The sequence below is a fragment of the Monodelphis domestica genome, chromosome 4 (genome assembly GCF_027887165.1).
Source record: "Monodelphis domestica isolate mMonDom1 chromosome 4, mMonDom1.pri, whole genome shotgun sequence".
Taxonomy (NCBI): Eukaryota; Metazoa; Chordata; class Mammalia; order Didelphimorphia; family Didelphidae; genus Monodelphis; species Monodelphis domestica.
Window position 1 is genome coordinate 434,475,802 of NC_077230.1, and position 26,247 is coordinate 434,502,048.

At 40.0% G+C, this 26,247-nt stretch overlaps 2 protein-coding genes across 5 annotated transcripts in view; one reads left to right on the plus strand and one right to left on the minus strand.

Moving 5' to 3' along the window:
* LOC100023417 (zinc finger protein 420-like) overlaps positions 1–26,247 on the plus strand; it is a 621,149-nt gene that overhangs the window by 304,782 nt on the left and 290,120 nt on the right. The gene's annotated exons all lie outside the window — the stretch shown is intronic.
* Positions 11,574–12,566, minus strand: monDomV1R1283 (vomeronasal 1 receptor monDomV1R1283). The gene is given in 1 exon segment (NM_001166783.1): positions 11,574–12,566. A coding segment is annotated over 1 exon segment (993 nt).

Below are 26,247 nucleotides of genomic sequence, written 5' to 3' on the forward strand. Positions count from 1 at the left end.
TTCTCTGCTCCCTGGGAGAAGAAAGGAGGCATATGGGAGGAAGAGGAAGCCGGAATAATGGGTCCATGAAGGGATGCAGACACAGGGAGGTGCAGGAGAGAAGCAGACTGGGCCAAGGCGTCTCTGAGCAACGTCTGCCTCCATTGGGTGGTCAGGAAAGGAGGCCGAAGTCTGCAGAGGCCCCCCTTGGCTCTGAGGCCCTGTCATGGGTCCTGGCAGGTTTTTAGAGGCCCTGAGAGGAGATTGGGGGGACGGGGGACTCCAGGGCACTCTCTTGAGGGGAGGAATAGGAGCTTCTGGATCAGGACTGCTCTGAACTCTATTGATCCGGCTGCTTTACTCGTCAGTCTTGACCTCGTCCATCCCCCTGAGGACCCCCCTGTTCCCCCTGATTTTTGAGGGGACTCTCTGGCCTCTGCAGCCTCTTCCAGGGATGAGGGTGACAGAAAGAGCAGGATAAATGGGTTCACAGCCTCAGGAGAGCCTCTCAGGGAACAGTCTGGGTCCAGGTTCTTCCCTGCTTCATGCACAGTCTCGTGTCGGGGTCTTGATTCCTCCTGCAAACCCCACAGCCGCCCAGTGAAGAAGTTCAGCCTCTCCAAAAACTCCTGCATGAATTCCGTCACCCAGGAGGGAAGCCAAAGCCTGGAAAGCAATGTGGAAAAAGTTTGAGGATGAGGGAAGGAGACACACAGAAATTACAGAGGGGAGACCCAGAAGTCTGCAGGGGTGTCTGCCAGCACGTCCCTGAGGAGTTCATTCTACCTTTCTAGCATCGGGGGGCTTTTGGGGATCCCTGGAACCAAGGAAGCAGCAGAGGCTTTTAGGTAAGACTTCAAGTCCGATGACAAAGATAACGAAACAGGCAGCAACGGGGTGGGGGTGGGGGGCGCCAGTGCCCAGGAAGGACAAGGTGCAACTCCTTCTGGACTAGAGACCAGAGCCTGCTCTCACTTTCCCACGTTAAGGGGGAGCCTTGCAGGTCCAAGAGGAGCTTTGGACAGCCCACCTGCCGCCGGCAGCGTCATTTCTCTGAAAGTACAATTTCTATGGCCAACTTTGTTCTTTGATTTCTCCTACTTCAGATGATGACTAATAAGCCTTATAATTAGAATACTTGGAGTCATTGATATTAATTGAAATTTAACACAAGATAAAGGAATGGATAGCAACACAAGGGTACCACTGGGCACACAGGAAAGAGGCTCCCTCCACGTCCTTCCTGACTTTGATCAAACCTTTGTCTTCGCAGACTTCTGGCACCAAAGGGATTCAGATGGTAAGGGTAGCTCTTTGACATTACAAAAGGCTTTTAGAACTTGTCTGTCAGCTTTCAGGCTGCAGATAAAATGGAGGCTTCATGTTTAAGTCTTGTCCAATCCAAAGATTCAGAACTCAATCCTGTGAAATATTGGGAAGACATCCATAGTCTGGTCCATGAACCCTTTGCTCATTAGTTGGCTTTTGAAAACATCTTTAATATCTTCATGATTCATTATAATGGAAACCCTTCAGGTAGCTTCATTCAGTTTCCTTCTGGCCTCTGTTTCTGTCCATATAAATATGCACACACAGATAGACAGACCTTGAGTGTGGATCTCCTCTGTCTCTATCCCTGGGGTCACCACACTGTCCCACCCCAGGGGTCGTCGTCCCTGAACTCCCCATTTTAATGCCCATTTCCATAAACTGGGAGTGACAGTAAGGTAGGGAAAACTACAAACCTTCGGTAACTCAGACTGGAACACTTTTGGGGTTGGGTGGCCCAGGGGAGGGACTTGGGAGAAGTCAGTCATCTCTGCTGTCCTAGGCCTTATTCTCCTTCCTGGCGTGGAGGGGCATCCGCACCAAATGCCAGATATTCTAACTTGGCAGGATCTGGTTTTAGATCCCCCATCCTGGCTTCAGTAGAGTGTGAGAGCATCCAATTTGAGTAACAATCAGATTACTTCCACCCAGGTCCTAGTTGCCCGGACTAGTTGGTTGCCGAGTACTGACCATAATTTGGCTCAGAAACCACCCCCAGTGTTACCCACCCCGGAGGAGCCTCCCCTGATCCTTGTATTTCTCCACCACCCTATGAGCCAAGGTTTCCGCCCTCACTCTACTCTCTATTGCTCCTTCAGGAAGGGAATAATGAGGTGGCAGTGGTAGTCCCCTAAGGTGAAAACCAAAGAAGGTGAGAACTAAGAATGGGCAGTCCTGGAAAAAAGCGTCTACTGTGATTGGTAGATGTAAAAATTTAGGGGAGGTGAAATAAGAGAAAATTCTTTTTACAAGGAGGTCAGTTGAATTGAGTGAGGATGAACTCAGTTCAGGAGTTTTAAGTTCAGTGGAGAACTGGAAGTCAGCCTGGAGGATTCCCCCTCAGACAGCTTCTTGGAGACTATTTTTGAATTGAGTTCGCAATTGAATTCATTTTGGAGATGATTTCAGTTCAGAGTGAAAGAACCCAGCTTGGAGATGATCTTGTGGTGAGTGATAAAGACTGACTCACTCTCCCTTAGGCTCAGGCCTAAGCCATTTTATCCTAGGCCCTTTTCTTCTGCTTGGCTCAGCCTGAGCCAGAGCAATTCAAACTAATTCTCTCTCTCTCTCTCTCTCTCTCTCTCTCTCTCTCTCTCTCTCTCTCTCTCTCTCTCATTCTCTCTCATTCTCTCTCTCTCTCTCTCTCTTCTCTCTCTCTCTCTCTCTCTCTCTCTCTCTCTCTCTCTCTCTCTCTCTCTCTCTCTCTCTCTCTCTCTCTCTCTCTCGCCTTCCCTTAATTCCTTCATTCTTTATTAATTATAATCTCCATAAATCCCAGCTGACTTGGGTATTTTCATATTTGGGAATTTCCCATGGCGACCATTTATTTTAGATTTTAAGTCAAAACACTAAAAATTATCCTTACAGTTTTGGGCAAAACCTTTACAGTTTGGCCTTCACAGTTTTTAACATTTACAGTTTCCAGCCCCGAAGTTCCCTCCTCTAATACCCTCCTAAATCACACAGTGGGTCCTATGGTGCCGGGAGGTCCATTAGTCCCCCCAACATTGGCCTTTCACTTCAAGTGATCTTTATAATTGGAAACATCAAAACCCACCTTTTTCTGAGCAACCCCAGAAACTGATTGCCCTGGTTGAGTCAATCTTCTTGACTCACAGTCCTACCTGGGACGACAGCCAACACATCCTCCGCACTCTCTTTACTTTGGAGGAGCGAGACCGCAGTGATGCCGAGGGGTGAACCTGGTCTTGGGGATGGTGGTCTGGTGGTCGGCCCACCGCAGACCCAACCCGTCTTGCTGCAGTTTTTCCCGCTGCCCACCCAGACTGGGATTTCGCCTCGGAGGAAGGTAGGGAGCATCTTCGAACCTACTGCCAGACTGTGTTAGCCAGGCTCCATGTGGTGGCCCCAAGCCCACTAATTTGGCTAAAATTGAATCCATAGTCAAGGTTCTGAGGAAACCCCGGTGGCATTTTTAGAATGTCTACAGGAAGCTGTTAGGACTTATTCTCCCCCAGACCCCATGGCACCCGCTAGTCAAACCGCAGTTCTTTTGGCCTTTGTTAATCAGGCAGCCCCATTATGCCAGTAGTGACATAGTCACCTACCTTTCATGTCTGTCCAAGAACCCACCTGATATGCCTGCCTTTCATGTCTGCCCGGCATCACCCACCTGTTATGCTAACTTTGCCAACATTATTAACAGAATGTTCTAAAAATATTGTTTTTCCCCCTTTTCAAGTAACTCAACTATGACCACTATAATCTATATAAACCGTATTCAGACTGTGCTTCCGGGGAACTCACCTGGCTGAGTTACCCCTAGTGCGCTAGTAATAAAGGCTTCCCTTTGCCTGACTTGCATTGTCTAAGAGTGTTCCTTGGGTGGTCTACAGTCAAACCCTAACAATTTTCACAGATATAATTTCTAAATACCAAAACGTATTACTGAAGTAAAATGGAATTTATGGTAGTTTATTTTTTATATTAAGGAAGTGAGAAAGGGGGTAGAGAAAGAGAGACAGAGACAGAGACAGAGACACAGAGAGGGAGAGGGAGAGATAGAGAGACAGAGAGAGGGAGAGGGAGAGAGAGACAGAGAAAGAGACAGAGAGAGAGAGACAGAGAGACAGAGAGGGAGAGGGAGAGAGAGACAGAGAGAGAGGGAGAGAGAGACAGAGAGAGGGAGTGAGTGAGAGAGAGAGACAGAGAGAGAGAGAGGGAGAGAGAGAGAGAGCTTTCTCTGAGCAACGTAGAAATTCTAAGGCCCCAGCAAGAGGAAAAGAGTTTCAAGACCATGGGCCTTTCTTGGAGGTTCACACCTCCAGAAAGGACAAGGATAAGAAGTCAGCCTTTTACATTCACCATGGTGACTTCTAAAAGGAATGCAGTCTGAGGTCTCCTGCACGAGCTCCTTCAGGGGTCCAGTTCCACTGCCAAGTGTTTTTGTCTGTCTTCCACTCTCTCCTCAAGTGTCTGTCTGCCAGTTGAACTCTGAGTGACTGATTCCAGTTTCTCCTCCCTGTTGACTCTTCTTCACTCCAAGCCCAAGTGACTGATCTTTCTCCAGTGTCTCTCTGTTTCCTCTATTTAAGTACCTTTTTCTTTTGTGTCACCTCCCCTAAACTTTACATCTACCAATCACAGCAGACGCTCCTCTCCAGGACTGCCCACACTATGTATGAAATGGGTATTTGCACCTTTTGTAGATAGTTAATACTTTTTTGTGTTTAGTTAACACCTTTTTGTAGTTAGTTAACACCCTTTTTGGTCATTTAACACCTTTTTGTACTGAAAATGGGTAGATATACTTTAAATATTGAGTTAACACTTTTCAGGATTAAAATCTAAAAATAGACAGGGGATTACAATTTAATCTTCACAATAAAGGAAGAGCTAAGTATCTTCATTGTTACAATCAGAAGAGAGCCAAACCTATCTTCACACATACCATTCCCAGAGCTCAGACCAAATTGAGAGAATGAATAGAGATCTTAAGACTGTGATTGGCATATTGTGTAATGAGATTCATTTAAAATGGCCTGAAATTCTCCCCCTAACCCTATTTTATCTTCATAGCAGGCCTAGGGGAGATCTATACATTTCACCAATTCAGATGCTTTTTGAACATTCCCCTATGCAGGCTAAGGCTTTTTCTCATGCATATACATCATTACTAGGGGGATACACTTCTATTGCCTCATATATATAGCATTTACAGATCAAATTATGAGAATTTCATGAATCTGGAGCTGATGTAGAAGCAGGTCTTATAGACTCCTTGCTCCATGACTTGTACCTCAGTGACAAGGTGTACATAAAGAACTTCCAGTGCACTAGGGCCATTCAGCCTGCCTAGGAAGGTCCATTCCAAGTCTGGTTAACCACTCCAATAGCTAACAAAATTGGAGAAAAGCACACTTAGATCCATTGTTCACAGGTAAAGAGAGCATCTTCTATACATAATTAGGGACTGTATCCTGTCATGCTTATTACATTTGCTGATTGTTTTAAGATTTAATTTTGTTTTTAAGTTTACATTTTAATTTAATCTATAATATTCTGTTATACTATGTTACTTTCTGTCACTGTGTTTTTGGCTATTAGCTTTATATTCTGTTGCACTGTCCTTATTTGTACCATCCTATACTTGGACTGGAGAAAATACCATTATGAAAGTCCATAAACTAATTGAACCAAAATGTGTATTAGTAACCTTTGGAGAAGTTGATGAGCTATTGTGATTTTCAGAATTTTGGTACTTCTTGGAATGTGTATTAGCTACTGTACTACTGTTTTAAGAAGCTGTTACTTGGTAAAAATTATGTGTTCTCACATTGTGGATCATGGTCAAGTTAAAAAGGAAATGGATCTGATTTTGGAGTGAAAACCTTTGTGTTCTTCCTCTCCTTGGCAAACACAGTGTGTCATTGATTGTGAACTATATATTTTTGATTAAAAATTCTTTTATTCTTGTTTTTCCTTGTATGTGCAATAGAGTATTTGAGCTTTCTTTTTTCTCTCTCATTTTTTGTACTTGAATCACATATTAGCAGTCTTAATGGTTTTTTTGATTTTGCGCTAGGGTAAGTTTAAATTGTCCATTAGCCCTAATGCCAATGTATACCCAAAAGCTTTAGACTATGGAAACCTACCATTGAGTGTTAACTATTATGAGACTTTGATTAATGCTTGTGTATGATTCCAGGAGAGAGGATCACAAAAGAGCCATTTTACAGTGCCAAGGAGCACAAAGTTAATCTGCATAGTACCAAGGAGCACATGATCAAGGAGACCAATGTGAAGATTAAATTTAACACTCCCCTGATTACCACAATGAAAATATTTAACTCTTCCCTGATTGTGAAAATTAAATTGTAACCCCTGTCTATTTTTAGAACACAGTACTTAAAAGTTAAGTATGGAGATCTACCCCTTTTTAGATTTAATCACCAAAGTTGCAAAAACCCCATTTCACACTTTGATTGGGGAGGTCTATGACCCACATGTGTGATAGTGGGTGATGAATGGGGAGGTCTATGACCCACATGTGTGATAGTGGGTGATGAATCAGAATCGACTGACTGCCTTCTGGGTATTCCTAGAGCAGAGCTTCAACTGTGATTGGTAGATGTAAAATTAGGGGAAGATACAGGAAGTGACACAAGAGAAAATGACTTTAAATGGGGCTGTCACTTCCTGTGAGAATCAGTTCTTCATTTTTGGAAGTGGAGACTGGAGGAATTCTTCATGCTTTGGGTTGAGGCTGTTGAAGAGTGACAGAAAGATCTGCTGACTCGACTGAAACATGGTGAGTGAAAAGCTGACTTTTAACTGCTGAATTTTTCTGGAAAACTATCCTCTGAAGAGGCATACTCTTGAGAGACACTTCCTGGTTCCTAGGCTTTGCTGAGGCTGGCTGAAACTAATTCTCCCTGCTCAGAAGGGCTGGAAGTAAATTATTTAGTGCTCAGGCTAGATGTCTTACCTTATCCTCTCTCTGATTTCTTGATTTACTCTTTCAACATTTTGTAAATAAATTGTAAATAAAACCTCTTTGGAATTAATTCAATCCCTGGTGGCTACACTCTTAAATAATCAAGTCCAACCCTTTAAAAATTAAACCCATTTCCTCCTTACAACAACCAATCCCAGTGGGATTGATGAGATTCTGCACCAGGACAATGGACTTGAACTCTTTCGCAGGTTCAAGGAACCATCCCTTTGAAAAGTCAGATGCAGGATTCCCTTGTGCCAGATCCAGACTTCTATCAAATACCTCAGTTTGGCTGCCATTTTGGCTCCCCTATCCTTGAGAGCAAAGGTAAAATCAGACCAGGGAATGATATTTCCATTTATGCTTCAAAATCTAGTCCATTTTTTCTCCCTTTCATAGTGTTGCAATTTTCTGTACACTTGGCTGCTCATTGGGTAAGTGCATAATTGTTACTATAGGCTTGTGGGGCATAAATCACTTTAATTGGGCCCTGATTTAAGGACCTGTTATGGGCTTATTTTTCCTTACATAGAATTTTTATACATTAGACTTTGATATTGTGTGTGACATCCAGAAGTTACTTTTTCTTTTTTGTTTTTTTTTATATACTTTTGAATTGTCTTTTGACAATTGATTCATATACCTCATAACTCAGCTATGTATATTGGAGTGATCCATATGTTGGTCAACATCATTCTCAGAGTGGATTGTATTATCATCATAAAATTCTGGTTTTATAAATATTTGTTTGAGAGTAATATTAGGATAAGTAACTTGCTACCTCCCTGAATCAAGAAAGTGAACTGTTTGGAGAAGGTGTCATGGAGATGCCTGCAGAAACCATACACTGCATCAAAAAATACAGAATGAACTTTGGGATGTAGTGAAATTGAACTGTGGGGAATTTGAATGCATTTATTTTGAAGGTAGACTTTTATGCCAAAGGCTATTGTCCCCTTATTGGCTTTTTTGTCAATGCCCCTATCATTAGTTTTGTTCTCTTTCTCTTTTATTTCTCTCTTATTCCCAAATTATTGTAATTGTTCTCTTTCTTATTTCTCTCTTATCCCCAAATTATTGTAATTTCCCCATAGAAAGTGCAATATTGTATGCACCTCTAGTTAGCGATCTTTAGAGATATAAGTTGGTTATGTATACTGAGTCATTGTGGAAACTAAGCATGTAAATCTGGGAGATTTCTACATGTTCGTTTCCCAATGGAATCACAGGGAGGATTGTATAATTAGAATCTGCACCCCAGGACTCTCTCTCCCAGCATCCCACTTTCGTTCTCACGTTACGTCCTTACATTTTGGACATAATGTTTTCATGTGATCCCATCCCTCCCTCTCTGATCACAGTGATCCCCAACTGATCACAGTGAATAAACCTTGTGATTTGTTGCTATCATCTCTTTGCTAGGATTTTAAGATTTTTGCATCAATATTCATTAAGGAAATTGGTCCGTAAGTTTCTTTCTGTGTTTTCGGTCATCCTGGCCTCGGTATTGTGAAAAAATAAAATGGAAGAAAACCTGGAAATAGAGGCAAAGGAATGGAAGTTTGCAGAGCTGTCAGAGGAGAATGTGAACAGGAGGAGGCATTTAAAAGAAGCATCCAAACTGCTGGAAAATCTCTCTCTCTTTCTCCTGATACTGGAAGAAAGAAGAACTGAGAAGCTCTTTTCCTTGTGTTTACTGATTTTTCTCTTTACCTTCTCAAGACTTGACTCAAAGATACTCAATACTGTTAGTCACATCCCTCATTCAAGACTTGATAATTTATTACTCAATTTAGGATTATTGAATATCAGGGAAACCCTCAGCCCTCGCTCCTGTCCAATTACCTTTTCCTTCTCTTTCCTTAAATAAACCCCTTGTTCCAACAACTTAAAAGAGTGAATTATCTATCAGATATTTCAAGAAACTTACTCAGTACTGAATCCCAACTTGACACCAACTGAAGAGATTAACTGAAGAGTGGGAGGGAGAGGGAGGAGGGAGGCAGAGACTGATTACTCATTACCTCTTAGTCTGTTGTTTTGCCCAGCAATCTTACAGTAGTATAAAATATTTAAAGAAACAACTACCTAATACAATTTTCCACCTAATACAGTATCAGCACCATATTTTTGATGTAAAAAGCATTTGGTAGAACTCCTTCTTTGCTTATTTTGTCAAATAGTTTGTATAGTATTGGCATCAATTGTCCTTTAAGTTCTTGGTAGAATTCACTTGTGAATCCATTTGGCCCTAGAGATTTTTTCTTAGGGATTTTATAGAAGATTTCTCAAATTACTTTTTCTGGAGATGGAATTATAAAAAGTATTCTAGTTTCCCTTTTTTTTAATCTGAGAAATTTATATTTTTTGTAAATATTCATCCATTTCATCTAGATGAACAGATTTATTATCATATAGTTGAGCAAGATAACTCCTAATGATTTCTTTCATTTTCTTTTCATTGGAAGTGAATTCATCCTTTTCATTTTTGATAGTTTGATTCTCCTCTTTCTTTACAAAATCAAATTAACCAAGGCTCTATTTTATTTACTTTTTTCATGAAACCAACTTCTAGTCTTATTTATTAGTTCAGTAGTCCTTTTACTTTCAATTTTATTAATTTCTCCTTTGATTTTTAGGATTTCTAATTCAGTCTTGAATTTGTGATTTTCAATTTGTTCCTCCCCTAGTTTTCTGAGTTGAATGCCCAGTTCATTAATCTGCCTTTTCTCTATTATATTGATATAAGCACTCAGAGATATAAATTTTCCCATGTGCTACTTTAACTGTATCCCATAAATTTTGATATGTTGTCTTCTCATTATCATTCTCTTCAATGAAATCAGTGATTATTTTTATGATTTATTCTTTGAGGCACCAATTTTGAAGAATTAGATTATTCATTTTCCAACTAATTCTTAATTTGCATTTCCAGGAAACTGTATTGATAATAATTTTTATCAAATTGTGATCTGAAAAGGATGCATTTATTAATTTCTGCTTTTCTGCATTTGGTTGTGACATTTTTATGTCCTAATACATGGTCAACTTTTGTGAATGTACCATCACTGTTAAATTTTTTCTGGATATCTATTAAATCTCTCTTTTCTGAAATTTCATTCACTTCCTTTACTTTGTTCTTATTGATTTTTTTTGTTAGATTTATTTAATTCTGATAAGGGAAAGTTGAGGTCCTCCACAGTTTTACTGTCTATTTCCTTCTTAAGCTCCTTTAGTTTCTCCTTTAAAGGCTGTCTTTCCCAGGCATGATTGTATCTTGTCAGTGTAGCTTGAATACTACCATTTCCTTGTAATGTCAATGAATCATACTTTCCTGATCCCTCCATTCCCTAAAAGGTATATGAGTGCCCAAGTTCTATTGTTCCTCAGGGTCATGATCTAGTGGGGTGATCCATCCCCAGAGTCCTAAGGTGGAGACCCTGTAATATTCTTGGGCCTGGGCTCTGTGTGCAACCTGATTGTCAGATCTCCCCATCTCCTGATTAAAGACTTGATTTTTCTGACTACTTTAGTAATTCTGTGTTTTTTCCCAAGTACACATAGCACAGCAGGGGTTGGCCCTCTTTTTATGAGAAGGAAACAATGAAATGCAAGTGAAAGAACATTAAATTACATAAGTTTGACTCATATGTGAGTGCTAGAAGGGCTATCCTGCTCACCCCAACTGAAGGCCACCCCAATAATAAATGGCAGAGACAGGATTTGAACCAGGGGCTGAGGAGCGCAGTCCAGTGGGCTTGCTTCCTCTTGTACCATGCTGGTTCCCAAATATATAACACATGTACCAGTAGACGTGTGTGTGTGAGTTAGGACACTGGCCATTGCCTATGGTCATTGAGTTTCACCTGGAAGGGAGGAAGTGCTTTGAGGCTTCAAGAGTTTGTTGCAGCTTGAAAGCTGACTTGATCCTCAACAGGACCCCTGGTTCTGATCCAGATTCATGACTGTAAGGCTAAATATAATGTAAACTATCTGGGATCTCCATAACTTCTTTATTTGAAATGGTCCTAACTAGCTTGGTTTGTTCAACTCAACTTTGTATTACCTCAAATCTCCCCAGTTCCACCAGTCATGTGGAAAAGTGATTATAGTTTCCTTCAGTCCTGAAGACTACCATGAGGAGAAAAGGCCATGTATTACAATGACAGAGCAAGAGAGGTCTGGGCTGAAAACAAGGAAAGGCAAAAGAAAACCAAATACTTTCACAACATTCATATCTGTCCCCAAGGAGAAGGTATCATTGGAAGAAAAAATAGAATCCCTGATTGACTTTTGGGGGATAATATGACAAAACTTTTCCAGCAAAGTATAGGACTAGATTCTTTCTTTGGTTCCTACAATTATAATGTTCTGTGACATTAGTATTGCCATGCAGAACAATAAATCTGAGAACCCTCCTTCTGTGTTCAGTCACAGACCTCATTTGCAAAGGCCTCTGTAAGTCTCCACTTATCCTTCCCTCTGGGAAATGAAATCTTGGGATAATATCCTCAAAGGGAGGTAGGGACAGATTAATACAAAGGAAATACTATAATAAAAACCTTATAACACTGAATTTAAAGATCAGTCATTCAACTAATAAAGAGCTTATTAATGAGTCAGATTCTTGGTTAGGCACTAGGGATTCAGAGAAAGGCAAAAAACGTGGCTTATTCCTTCTCCAAAACAGAGCACTGTACTTTTGAAGCTGGGAGTCAGTGCTGAGAAGCACAAATGGGCTAACAGTTGGGAAGCAGGCAGCCAAAAACGTAGAGCTGTGAACCAACCAGAGTCCTGGCTTTCTTAAATGTATGTATGCTGCCAAGATGGAATTACTTGAGTAAAAGGACACAAAGGTGCTCACCAAGAGCAAGATAGACTGAGTGGCACTGATCTCAGGGGATGATCTGGGGGAAAGGTTGGCCATGTGGATATGCTGGACTTCCTTGTGGTGCTTATACAGAAGCCACACCATGTAGCCACTGGTAAAGACCATTATCCACACACACACCACATCAGGGAAGGAGACTACAACTATAAATAGTGTAGTACTAACTGTGGTCATCTCTGAAGTGGAACAATATCCATAAGACAGGATGTTTGAGATGTTTCTAGATTTCCTTGGTCCTTTGACTTTCTCAAGAACAATGCTATTTAATAGCAAATGAAAGGCCCAAGAGAGGGAACACGTGGGGATCATGTACTGTGGGATTTTATCCCTAAACTCTGCCCATCTGGAGCTTCTGGGACTAATGGTGATAGCCTGAAGGCTACTCAGGAGGCAGGTCATGCTTAGGGAAAGACCACAATATACCCTATGGAGATAAAAGAAAAATTTACAACCATAGACATTCAAGAAGTTCTTCAGGTTCATGGCTACCAGTGTTTGTGGAATGCTCTTGGAGATAATCATTGAGGAGTTGGCCCAGGCTATCTGGTTTAGAATCATATCTATGGGTCTCATTCTTTGTCCACTGAGGACAGTGACAGTGAAGAGACAAATCAGAAAAGAGTTCCCCAGAACCCCAATTGCAATCTGCATGCAAAAGGCAAGAGTCAGACTACTTTCATGAAGATTCATGTTCTTCATTTCTTGGGAGATGGCTTTCATTCAGAGCCTTTAGTACCTGAATAGAAACATAATGAATTCATGATATTCCTGTACATTTCCTGCTCATTCACATTCCAAAGAACACAACTCCTCCATTCTGAAGGACTACAGAAAGCATTTCTACCTTCAATTAATACCGTCAACCACAGCTATTAGTAGATTAAGACAGTTATGAAACCATTGATGTTCTGTGGAGCATAGACCAGAATTAATATTCTTAGTATTAAAAAAGCTTAAAGATCCTAAATAATTATGTGAGAATTTTTTTGTTTCAAAGGAAGTTAAATAAGTCAACCACAAAAAAAGTGAATATTTAGCTCATCATTTAAATTCTCAAATGGAAAACAGGAAAGAATCAAGAAAAAATTCCCATGGAGGATTTTCATTTGTAATATCCTAGTATGATAATTAGATCACATAAACCTAGAGACTATCTAATGACCTTCAGGGCCCCTCTTTTATTGACCTAAGTCAATTTTATGACTATCTGATGAAAATTTTGGTGTGTAATTGCGACTTTTCCAAGACAGTGAAGAAATTACCAACATTTTGGCATGGGTTTGGCTCTCTGCCTTAATTTACAATGATACTGTCCATAGTTAATTGCTAACCTCTTTGTGATGGGTGCAAAATTTGGGTTCCTGCAGGTATTTTGGAAAAGAAAAAGCAGGTTACATTTCTGTGTCTGGGAACAGATAGGGATCCAAAGGTAAAACATGGACCTTTGCCTTGAAACTTCCTTCGGTTCAAAGAGAAGGCAGTGATAGCTCAAATCTTCTGTTCCAAGATGGCGATAGTGTAAAGGACCTATCTGAGTACTAACCTTCTTTACCAAATGGGAAATATCAGAGAATTCCAAGAAATTTCTCTATAAAGCTGAGATCTGCCTACCTCTAGCCTTCAGGTCCCCATGCTGATTTTAAAAAATAGTTAGAAGTTTAAACTAGGCTTGTTTTAGAAAATGACAAAGATACGTTCTCCTTTTGAGTTAGGATGTGTGACCAGTACAAAGAGATGATGGCTTAGGGAATTTGGAATACTCCCATCAAAGTGCTGAGCAGAGTGAACTGAGAGACCGCTGATGTTCTTTCACACAATCCCAGAAACCTGGAGTTGGAAGGGAGCTCTGAGACCATCCAATCAAGCCAGTCTGTGAACAAGAACCCCTCTTATTACACAGAAGAGGAAGCCACTTTCTCCTTAAGCTCCAAATGCTCTTCTGTTACTTATCAGGCATTTTCTCCAGTAAAGACATTAGCTGAACTAAGTGGCCTGTGGTTCCCTTCATATTCTGTGACACAGTAAATCAGTTAGCAAATATGGAGCACATAATCACTATATTCAGGCATTGTGTTACTTTCTGAGGAGACAAAAAAGGTTTAAAAAACTGTCTCTGCCCTCGAGAGGTTCACAGTAAAGAGCAAAAAATCATGTATAAGCAAGACAAATACAGGATGAATCTGAAATGATCAACTAAGAGAAAGCACTGGAATGGGGGTGGTGGTGAGTGGGGGGAACTTAGAAATGTTTCCTGTAGAAGGTAGGATTTTAGCTGAGACTCAAAGCAATCAAGGAAAGCAGTAATGATGGATGGAGAGGGAGAGTATTCCAGACACTGGGAAAACCAGTGAAAATACCCAGTGTCTGGAGATGGAGTGTCTTCTTCTCATGGCAACAGCCATGAGACCAGCAGTATAGTTTTTCAGAGCACCCAGAGGGAGTTGTAAAGTGTAAGAAGATTGGAAAGAGGGTGCCATCAAGTTGGGAAAATGAAAGGAAGCATTTTAGTCTCCTTCACCTCCTCCTCAAAGATCTAGAAAATGCACCAGACTGAATTCTTATAGGCAAATCCAAGAAAAAGTCAGAGGGAGTCTTTTTCCAACCCGGCATAGCTCATAGAGACAAGGCATCGAGGTCTGAAAATGTTAGGGCATAAGTATGGCCAGTAATACCCAGGGAGGTGGCAGGGAATATTCCAATGCATGTGGACAAAAAGGGGCTCAGGCATGGCACCAGTGCAGAAAGCACAAAAGGAAAAAGAGCTCCCAAGATATCCCTGAAGAAGTACTGCATGCAGGAATGGGTATCAGCTGCCAGTTTTTCTTCCATTGACCAGTTCTGGGTCACAGATACAGAGTGGAGGAGATCTTTGGCCCTAGTTGTATACTATGTGTGAAATAAGTTCCAGAAAGATGTGGTAGCAATGCGACTGATCTCAAGAAGAGAAGCCGAGCTCTGTTCTAGCCTTCAACCCAGTGTGTGAGCCCACAGAGGAATGATCAGGATGGAAGTCACAGAATAAGAGTATCTGTCTGCTCAGTTGCTTTGAACATGGCAAACTTCCCAATGGGCTAATAGTGACTGATTCCAAGAACAGTCTATGGAAACATCAAGCCAAGAATAAGCAGACAGACCAAAGCTTGGGTCAAGAACTTGCAGGGCTCAGACCAGGAAGGCAGAGAAATGCCTCGCTCAGGTTCAGATTACTTTGGGAGCCTTGAAAACTTGCCAACCTCCAGCCTGATCAGACAAAATCTTAGGTTAAGTATTTCTCCCAGAATTGCACAGAACCCAGCATTAACATAAGGATCAAATTCAACAATCTGCTTGATGAGCAAACACACACACACACACACACACACACACACACACACACACACACACACACAAAATCCCACCATAAGGAGCTATTATGATGCCAGGAAAGGAGAAGATATAAAGACAGAAGAAGATGATAACTCTAAAACATGTACAAGTAAATCCTCAAAGAAAAGTGCAGCTGACACATAACAATTCCCACAAGAATTCCTAGAAGAGTTAAAGCAAGCATTAATTAGAATTAAAATGGGGGCAGCTGGGTGGCCCAGTGGATAGAGAGCCAGACCCTGAGTTGGGAGGACCTGGGTTCAAATCTAGCCTCAGACACTTCCTAGCTGTGTGACCCTGGGCAACACTCTCCATTGTCTAGCCCTTACCGCTCTTCGACCTTGGAACCAATACAAGGTAAGAAAGAGTTAAGAGAAAAACGTAATTAAAACAAATTTTTAAACCAAATGACAGTGGGAGAGGAAAAAATAAGAAAAAAGAGACAATGAAGAAAGATTATGAAAAGAGAATTAATAGCTTGGGAAAATAGGCATAAAACTTTACCTATTTAAGTAATTTCTTGAAAATTAGAATAGCCAAAATGTAAGCGATTGTATAATTATCCTAAAATCCAAGATTTAAAATTTTGGGGGGAAATTTCAGGAAAAGAAACTTACCAACATTCTGAATCAAGAAAGCGGATCCTTTTGGAGAAGGTGTTGTAAAGATGCCTGAACAAGCCACACACTCAGCAAAAGATCCAGAATGAACTTTGGGATATAATGAACGGAACTGAAGAGGGTTGAACATACTTATTCTGAATGTAAACTCTGATGCCAAAGGACACTGCCTAATTGGTGACTTTATGAGAAAAAAAGTTAAAAGACATTTAAAGATGGGAAAATATGAAATGGCCTCTGGAGAAAAGCAATTGAACTAGGAAATAGATAATCATTAGACTATCTGAAAACCATGAATTAAAAAAAAGACTTACTCATTGTGTTTCAAGAAATCAAAATAAAACTGACCAGATATCTTAGAAACATGAGGCAAAGAAGAGATTGAGAGAATCCATCACCTTGAGAAAGATATTCCAAAACAGAAAGTCCCAGGAACATTAAAGCCAAAATCCAAAGATTCCCAATCACGGAAAAAATATTGCAAGCACCCAGAAAGAAAGAATTCAAGTACCAAGAAGCAGCAGTCAGGATCACAGAAGCTTTAACAGACACCACTTTCAATGAGTGCAGAACTAATGTGATATTCCAGAAGACAAAGGATTTGGGCTCATAACCAAGAATAATCTAACCAGAAAAGCCGAGTAAAGTCCTAGAAGGGAAAAGAGGATTTTTAATTCATATTAGAGGACTTCTAAGCATTCCTGATTTTAAAAAGAGACTAGCACTTAGTAGAAACTTTGACATATAAACCAAAAAGTCAAGAGAAAAGCATGAGTGAGCAATAAGTGTTTAAACAATGTTAATCTCTTTAAATTCTTATACGGAGAGATGATACATGTAGCACCTCAGAACTATAAACACTATTGGGGATCACAGAGTAAGTCTAATTAAACAGAGAACCTGAGAGTAACTCTGTGATGTATTGATGATCTCAAGGATGGGGGAAAGAACCCCCTAGGACAGGGGGAAAAGGAGAGAGAGAAATATGGGAAATTATCTCACACAAATGGGGTGTGAATGGAGGATTTTTACAAAAATTAGGGAACTGTTGGGGCTGTAGGGCATACTTCAACATCACTTTCATCTGACCTAATTAGAGGAAGAACAAATTAAAATATGCACAGCTGCGTGCAGAAATACATCTTACCTAATAAGGAAATAAGCAGAAAAGGAATGTAGGGGAATGTAGGGGAATGAGAGAAAGCAGAATGAAGGAGGCATGTCAGAAGCCAAACAGATTCCTAAAGGGAAGCTGGGGGAAGAGAAGAGAAGACAATTGAGGGAAATACATGGTTAATCGTTGTAACAAGAATTATGACTGAATAATAAGAAGAGGAAGAGAAATAAACCACCCGAGACCACAGAAAGCATACTCTCCTTCTTAGACTCTAGGACCAAAGACTAGGAGGATTCTACAGCCCATTCTGTGGCCACTTCTCTGCCTTCCTCCTTCCTTAGCAAGAAGCCAACTAGAATTTTATCCTCCTCCTTCTCCTGGAAGATGCTCTCTCAGTAGGAGAAGACAGTTTCTATACCTTTGACTGATACACAAGTGGAGACTTACCAGAGTGGTCTATCATGATGAGATAAAAGGGGCTGGCTGAGACCATCCGAGTGGATGCTTATATGTGCATACCTGGCTGAGCTGGTTGTAGAGATCTGCTTTCTTTAATGATTGGCCCCTGAGCTGTGATTATATATCACCTGAAGGAGCCACGGCACTGCCTGCACAAGAAGTAAAGGATGTCCTAGAAGAAACTAATTATTTTTACCCAGGTGCAAATCACCAATTAATGAGAACATCCAAACAAGTAGCCTCATGCAGATAGGAGAGGATATTTCCTGGCTCTCCTGGAGGATTCGTGTCAGACAGAGTCCCCGCGGGAGGAAGCTCTAGGGTCCGTATCTTGTATTAGACTTTGGGGATTTCTTTCAGTGGTCTCAGGCCCAGCAGTCCCTCCTAATTACAGACATGACATCCTTTTCTGAGAATCCTTGGCTCTGTTCTCCTTCTCTAGGCATCAGGCACAGCAGGCACTACCATAGTGGAAGACCTTCAGAATGGTCCTTAAAATGGAATTCTTGTATTTCAACGTTGTTCCTTTTTACAATGGTACTATTATTAAATACATCGTTTTCCTAGTTCCACTCATTTCCCTCTGGATATATTTTTGCAGGTCTTTCCATAACTCACAAAAATGGTTTCTTTCCTTAACTGATGGAGCACTATACTATTCCATTACATTCATATACTATAAATTGTTCAACTGTTCCCTCACTTGGTTAGTCAGCATGAAATTACTAAGTGCCTACTATGTGCCAGATGTCATGCTAAATGATGGGGATAAGAAGACCAAAAAAATGACAAAGGATATTGGGAAGATAGAAAGGACAAGACCTACCTACATATTAGATAGAGAAGATGAAAGAGGTTGCAGTTAATGTTTTTCCAATTGCTCAAGTGTAGTTCTGGTTGTGTGGAGAGTGTTTTGTAGTTGTGTTCATATAGTTCCTCTGTTTGTCTCAGAAGATAGATTCCTAAGTATTTTATTTTGTCTAAGGTGATTTTGAATGGGATTTCTCTTTCTAATTCTTGTTGCTGAGCTGTGTTGGAAATATATAGATATGCTGATGACTCATGCGGGTTTATTTTGTGTTCTGCAACTTTGCTAAAGTGGTTGATTATTTCGACTAGCTTTTTGGTTGATTCTCTAGGACTTAGTGATTTTAAGTTCATATATTACTGTATTCCATACTATTCTGTTATATGGTTCATTTTAATGTACTGAGTTTTAAACTACTGTTAAATTCTGTTGCTTTTCCCCTATAACCATTTTGAACAAACATTGAGTAGCCCCATATAAAAAACAGCCTTTCTATTTTATTTATTTTATTTTTTATTTTTTTTATTTGGTCATTTACAAACATTATTCATTGGAAACAAAGATCATTTTCTTTTCTTCCCTCCCCCCTCCCACCACCTCTCCCACAGCCGACACACAATTCCACTGGGTATCACATGTGTTCTTGATTCAAACCTATTTCCATGTTGTTGGTATTTGGATTAGAGTGTTCATTTAGAGTCTTTCCTCACTCATATTCCCTCTACTCCTGTAGTCAAACAGTTGCTTTTCATTGGTATTTTTACTCCCACAGTTTATCTTCTGCTTCTGGATAGTGTTTTTTAGATCCTTGCAGATTGTTCAGGGACATTGCATTGCCACTAATGGAGAAGTCCATTACCTTCGATTGTACCACAATGTATTAGTCTCTGTGTACAATGTTTTCCTGATTCTGTTCCTTTTGCTCTGCATGACTTCCTGGAAGTTGTTCCAGTCTCCATGGAATTCCTCCACTTTATTATTCCTTTTAGCACAATAATATTCCATCACCAACATATACCACAATTTGTTCAGCCATTCCCCAATTGAATGCATCCCCTCATTTTCCAGTTTTTGGCCACCACAAAGAGTGCAGTGTGAGATTTAAAATGGTTGATGTCTTAAACTGTAGTGAGTTAAAATGGTGGAAGATATAAATTGTGATAGATATAAGACAGGGTGAGTAAATTTGACCACAGAAAATATGTTTCACTACAGTGTTTTGGTTTTAAATCAAATATAAGGTGGTCGCCAGGGCAATATTCCCAATTATTCAAATACCCAAGTCAACTGGGTTTTATAGAGATTTTAATTAATACAAATGTGGAATTAAAGAAAAGAGAGAAAGAGAGAAAAAAGGAAATAAGTATGAAGGACCTTAAGCCAAAATGGCCTAGACCTGAGTCTTAAGAGAGAGAGATCAGTCAGTCACTCTTTTAACACTCACCACAAGGTCTGCCTAAGCAAGGATTCTAGTGACACCAGGCCAGCTCCATCTCAGCTGACTTCACCAGAGAGCCTTCCAGCCAGAGACTGTTCCAAAGGGCCTCCCTCCAGAGCCTCCAGAGGGACAGAGTCCCCTTAGAGGAGCTCCAGCGTGACCTCCTTAGAGATTGTCCTCTAAGAGCTTCCCTTCTCTAGTGCCTCTCTCAAGAGATTCTTCCCAAGCGATAATGGTCATAGAAACCAGAACAACTATAATGATGATAATGGTCATAGAAACCAGAATTTTAGAAATTCTAGAAATTATAATCATGATTATGGAAATAACTATGATGAACATAGAAATAAGAACTTTAGAAACAAGAATTATAGAAATAGGAACTGGGAAAATAATGAAAATGCTCCAAATGAATAAAATGATAATACCCAACAACGAAATATAAGAAATGGAGCTCGTCCAAAAAATAGTCGAGGTGCCCTTCGGGGGGTGCCCAAGGAATATCGCAAACACAATGATGTCATCTGGGGGGGGGTCTAGGGCACAGGAATCAGAGGATACAACCTTTGATTTTCCGGACCCTGATGTCCTATTACCTGTTGTCCCTATCCACTGCCCTCCCCATACTAATGAACCCCATGTTACCTTAAAGGTGGGTAAATCTTATTATGATTGTCTATTAGACACTGGAACTACCAGGTCTGTATTGAAGAATGAACCAGATTTAAATTGTTATTCCATTGATTCACAAAGTGTAGTGGGAGTATCAGGAATACCCCAAAGAGTTGAAAAACTTGCCCCTAGAATGGTGTCTGTAGGACCCCTAGAGGTACAACATTCCTTTCTTTTAATGCCTGACTCCCCTTTAAATTCGCTGGGGAGAGACCTTCTATGCAAACTCAGAGCCACAATAACTTGTTCACCATATGGTTCTTTATCATTGGAAGTACCAGAGGAATCTTGAAATTTACTCCCTGTACTTCTCTCGGGAAATCTGGAGGCAAAAGAGCCTTCCACTTTTGAAATACTTAAGGCTATACCGGAGTCTCTTTGGGCCACATCTTCTTCTGATGTAGGCTTACTTAAATCTGCTGTTCCTGTGCAGATAAATACTAAATCTAGCCCACCTCCTTCCATCCCTCAGTATCCCCTCTCAAAGGAGGCAATTGAGGATATCATACCAGTTATTAACTCATTAATAGAACAGGGAATAATAATCCCTTGCAAATCTGAAAACAACACACCCATCCTGCCAGTTAAAAAACCAAAAAGAGGGGCTGATGTCAAGTACCTCTATAGATTCGTACAGGATCTGAGGGCAGTGAATAATCACATTATAAAGAGACACTCCATAGTTTCTAACATAAATACTATTATTTCCTCTATTCCTAGCACAGCTACATACTTTACAGTAGTAGACTTGTGTTCAGCTTTCTTTTCCATACCTATATATGAGAACTCCAGGCATATTTTTGCTTTTACCTGGAAGGGCTCACAATATTCATGGAGTTGGCTGCCACAGGGTTATGTGGAAAGTCCGAGTTTATTTGAGCAAATTTTTAGCCAAGACACAGACAATATAACATTTAAAAATAGCAAATTAATCAAATATGTAGATGATCTACTCTTTGCTTCAACAGACACAAAAACATGTCAAGAAGATAGCAAACACCTTCTTTTGGAATTGTACAAAAGAGGACATAAAATCTCTAAGGATAAAGTTCAGTGGTGTCTCCAAAAAGTAGAATATTTGGGATTCATCTTGACTGCCGTGCTCGTTATATTTCTCCAAAATGAATTGAGAATATTCATAATTTAAGTGCTCCTACCACTAAGAAACAGTTGAGAGCAATTTTAGGAGCAACAGGGTTTTGCAGACAATGGATTCCTTGCTATGGGGAAATTACTAAACCCCTTATAGCATTAACAAAGGATTCAGTTCCTGAACCCCTCAAATTAGAGCCTGAACACTTGTCAGCTCTATCAGATCTAAAAAAGCCTATCATGTCTGCCCCTGCTCTAGGCATCCCAGATTACAACAAGCCATTTACTTTGTTTGTGCATGAGCAAAGAGGAGTAGCTTCTGGCATGTTAACTCAGACTTTGGGACCTTCTCAGCGCCCAATTGCTTATTATTCTGCTAAATTGGACCCAGTAGCAGCAGGAGCACCAACATGTCTCAGAGGAGTAGCTGCTACAGCCTTACTAGTAACAAAAACTCTTGATTTAGTATTGGGATGTCCATTAACAATAATGTGCCCACAAGAGATAGAAGCATTATTGATAAAACATAGAACACAGACATTCTCAGATCAGAGAATTACAAGATATGAAATAACCTTATTAAATAGTGAAAACATTACTTTAAAACATTGTACTACTCTTAACCCTGCCACCTTGCTTCCAGATTAACCAACTTCAGGAGAACCATTACATAATTGTGCAACATTAGTGTCCATGGCAGAAAAGCCTCGAGATAATCTCTTGGACACTCCCTTAGACAATTCAGATCTGATTTTATTTACCGATGGTTCCTCTTTTATGAGGGATGGCATATGTTACACTGGAGCTGCCGTAGTCTCAGAATTTGCCACTGAATGGTCAGCTTCACTACCTTCTAACATTAGAGCTCAAGGAGCAGAACTCATAATTCCGATGCAAGCTTGTATAATTGCCAAGGACAAAAAGGCAACAATTTATATGGATTCTAGATATGCTTTTGGCATTTGTCACTCAGTTGGTTTGTTATGGATCCAGAGCGGATTCTTAACCTCAGCTGGAAAATCTATAGCTAATGCAGAAATTATTAATGAAGTTCTTTCTGCTCTCCAGCTTCCTGAAGCCCTAGCTGTAGTTCATTGTTATGCTCATACAGGCGGCACTGACCCTGTCTCTAGAGGAAATGATCGAGCAGATGCCGCTGCAAAACTAGCAGCCATAGAAGGACCTGAATTAATTTTAACATTAACAACTACTAATGATTTCAATTTACCACTTTCCTATAATGAAAAGGAAGTGGAAAAATAGAAACAAAAATTTAAAGCAAAACAGATTAATGGAGTATGGGTGTCATCTGAAGGAAAACCCCTGCTCCCTAGAAGTTTCTATAACCAAATTTGCCAATCAATTCACAAAAATGGTCATTTTGGCACCCAGGGCATTGTGGACTCTGTTAAGAGTATGGATAGCCCCTGGTCTAACTACTATAGCTTCTAAAGTGTGTTCAGCCTGCTCTACCTGGCAGGCATATAACCAACATGCATTTCATGAAAAACCCTTTGGGGGACGTCCTCTGGCTTACACACCTTTTGAACTTCTACAGATAGATTTCATAACGATGCCAAAGGCTGGAAGTTATAAATTTTGTCTAGTAATTGTAGATCAACCTACCAGATGGCCGGAAGCATTTCCTGCGACCCGAGCCATGGTGGATTTTGTTGCAAAGATACTTTTAAAGGAAATTATTCATCGTTTTGGCCTACCAGCTGTGACAAGGAAATCACTTTAAAAGACTGATATATATTAAAGGTCGCCAAGGAATTCAGCTATGTAATTCCTAAATGAAAACTCAAGTCAGCAGTCAACCTTTTATGGAGTTTAATTACAAACAGGAGGAAGAAATGTATTAGAGATAGAGAGAGAGAGGGAGAGAGAAAGGGGAGAGAAGGGAATAGGGCTTAAATAGCCCTTCTATTTAGGCTGGGCCAAAAGGCCCAAGCCCTTAGATAGCTGAGGCAAAGAAAAGAGATCAGTCCCTATCACTCACGTGACCAAAATGGAGAAACAGTCTCAGGGGCCTCCACCTCCAGCCTCCTTCAGAGCAAAACTTCTCAGAGCACAACCTCTCAGAGAAAAACCTCTTGAACCCTCCAGTCCTTCAGTCCTCAGACCCCGCTATCTTTAAGGAAACCATCTAAGTTCCCTCCCCTCAGTTCTCACATCTACCAATCACTGTCCATGTCTTCCCTGTGCCAATGGTGGCAATTCTTGGATTTTTATAAAAATATAACCTTAAAAAAAAACTCAAAAATTCTTAGATTTTAAATTAAAATACAACCCCCCCTGAAGTAAGTATTAAAAAATATCAAGTTTAGCTCAGGATGCAATGTTCAGTTATGGGGGTGTATGTGTCAATTATCAAAAGAATAGAAAAATAATCAAAAACATAAGAAAAATTCAAAATAGGCCTTGTATAGGTCCAGTTTAAAGTAATTTCTATCCCACAAGTATGTAGGACAGAATGCAGTAATATTTCACTTAGCCATTTGTAGCCAAGACTACAGGAAGTTGTCATAATATAAGAAGAAAAGAATTAGAATTCTATTTTGATGGGGAAATGTCATTCTCTCGTCTGATTTTTTTTTCCCTCAGGGATATAGGGAGCCAGCATGATAGTCAAGCTTGTACTTGTTTGAGTACTTTGTAAAGAGTGTAGATACAAGGAAGTCCTACGACTTAAACATAAGTTAAGTGTCGCAACCTCGAGTCTCACTTTAATATTTCTTGTGTGCTCTATTGGCACTATTCAGATTTAGTCTGTGCTCCTTGTTTTTATCCCTTTTCCTGGAATCAGACACAAACATTAATCACAGTCCTATAATATTTTATCAATAAATGGCAGGTTCCCATAGTTTAAAGCTTTTCGGCATATATTGATATTATAGCAAGAGTATATATATTAACTTGTATTACTGCAGGAAAAAATAATATTAATATTAATTATGTGTACCTTCAGTACAAAAAATTTAGAAAAAAAATCAAATATTCTGAACAAAAAATAAAAGAAAAGAAATAATAAAATTAAGAAAAAAATCAGTAATTCAATGTGTTCTTGAAAAAACAGCATCCATTTGTCTATGGATTATTATCTCCAATTCATATGATAAGATATAGTCACAATTTATATGATAGGATAGAGTCAATAAGTCTCAGCAGAAGATGCTTTCTTTACATGTGAGCAGTGAATCCAAGAGTCTCTTTCTCCAATCTTTATAGATGTTGGTGTAGTTAATAATATTTGGAATGGTCCTTCCCATGAAGGTTGAGTTGCTCCAGTTCGCTTGAAACTCTTGATATAAACTTTTTCTCCTGGGTTCAGGTCATGCGGAGAAAACTCTAATGGTCCAGCTTCTACTGCAACTCCAGATTCATGAAGTTCATGTAGTTTGTGCTGTAACTCCTGTATATAGGAAGCAATAGTAATATCTCCCCCTAATAGCGATGTATAAGCCGGGGAGAAAGGCTTAGCCTGTATAGGTGGATGTCCAAAAAGCATCTCAAATGGTGAAATATGTAAGTCTCCTCTAGGCCTGCTTCTAAGATAAAATAGGGCCAGAGGGAGAATTTCAGGCCATTATAAATGGGTCTCAGTGCATAATTTGCCAATCATAGTCTTAAGTTCTTTATTCATCTTATTCATCCTCTCCACTTGGCCTGAGCTCTGGGGGTGATATGGAACATGGAATTTTGGAGTTATCCCCAAGCAAGAATATATTTGGGTTAAGACAGATTCGGTAAAATGACTCCCTCTATCAGAGTCAATAAGTGCTGGCAGGCCAAAACGAGGAATAATTTCCTTTAAAAGTATCTTTGCAACAAAATCTGCTGTGGCTCGGGTCATAGGAAATGCTTCCAGACATCTGATTAATTGATCTACTATGACCAGACAAAATTTATAATGTCCAGCCTTTGGCATTGTTATGAAATCTATCTGTAGATGTTCAAAAGGTGTGTAAGCCAGAGGACATCCCCCAAAGGCTTTTCCATAATATGCATGTTGGTTATATGCATGGCAAATAGAGCAGGCTGAACATACTTTAGAGGCTATAGTAGTTATACCAGGGGCTATCCATACTCTCTTGACAGAGTCCACAATGCCCTGGGTGCCAAAATGACCATTTTTGTGAATAGATTGGCAAATTTGGTTATAGAAACTTCTAGGGAGCAGGGGTTTTCCTTCAGATGACACCCATACTCCATTAATCTGTTTTGCTTTAAATTTTTGTTTCTATTTTTCCACTTCCTTTTCATTATAGGAAAGTGGTAAATTGAAATCATTAGTAGTTGTTAATGTTAAAATTAATTCAGGTCCTTCTATGGCTGCTAGTTTTGCAGCGGCATCTGCCTGATCATTTCCTCTAGAGACAGGGTCAGTGCCGCCTGTATGGGCATAACAATGAACTACAGCTAGGGCTTCAGGAAGCTGGAGAGCAGAAAGAACTTCATTAATAATTTCTGCATTAGCTATAGATTTTCCAGCTGAGGTTAAAAATCCTCTTTGGAGCCATAGCATTCCGACTGAGTGGCAAATGCCAAAAGCATATCTAGAATCTGTATAAATTGTTGCCTTTTTATCCTTGGCAATTATACAAGCTTGTTTTAGAGCTATGAGTTCTGCTCCTTGAGCGCTAATGTTAGAAGGTAGTGAAGCTGACCATTCAGTGGCAAATTCTGAGACTATGGCTGCTCCAGTGTAACGTATGGAATCTCTCATAAAAGAGGAACCATCAGTAAATAAAATCATATCTGCATATTCTAAGGGAGTGTCCAAGAGATTATCCCAA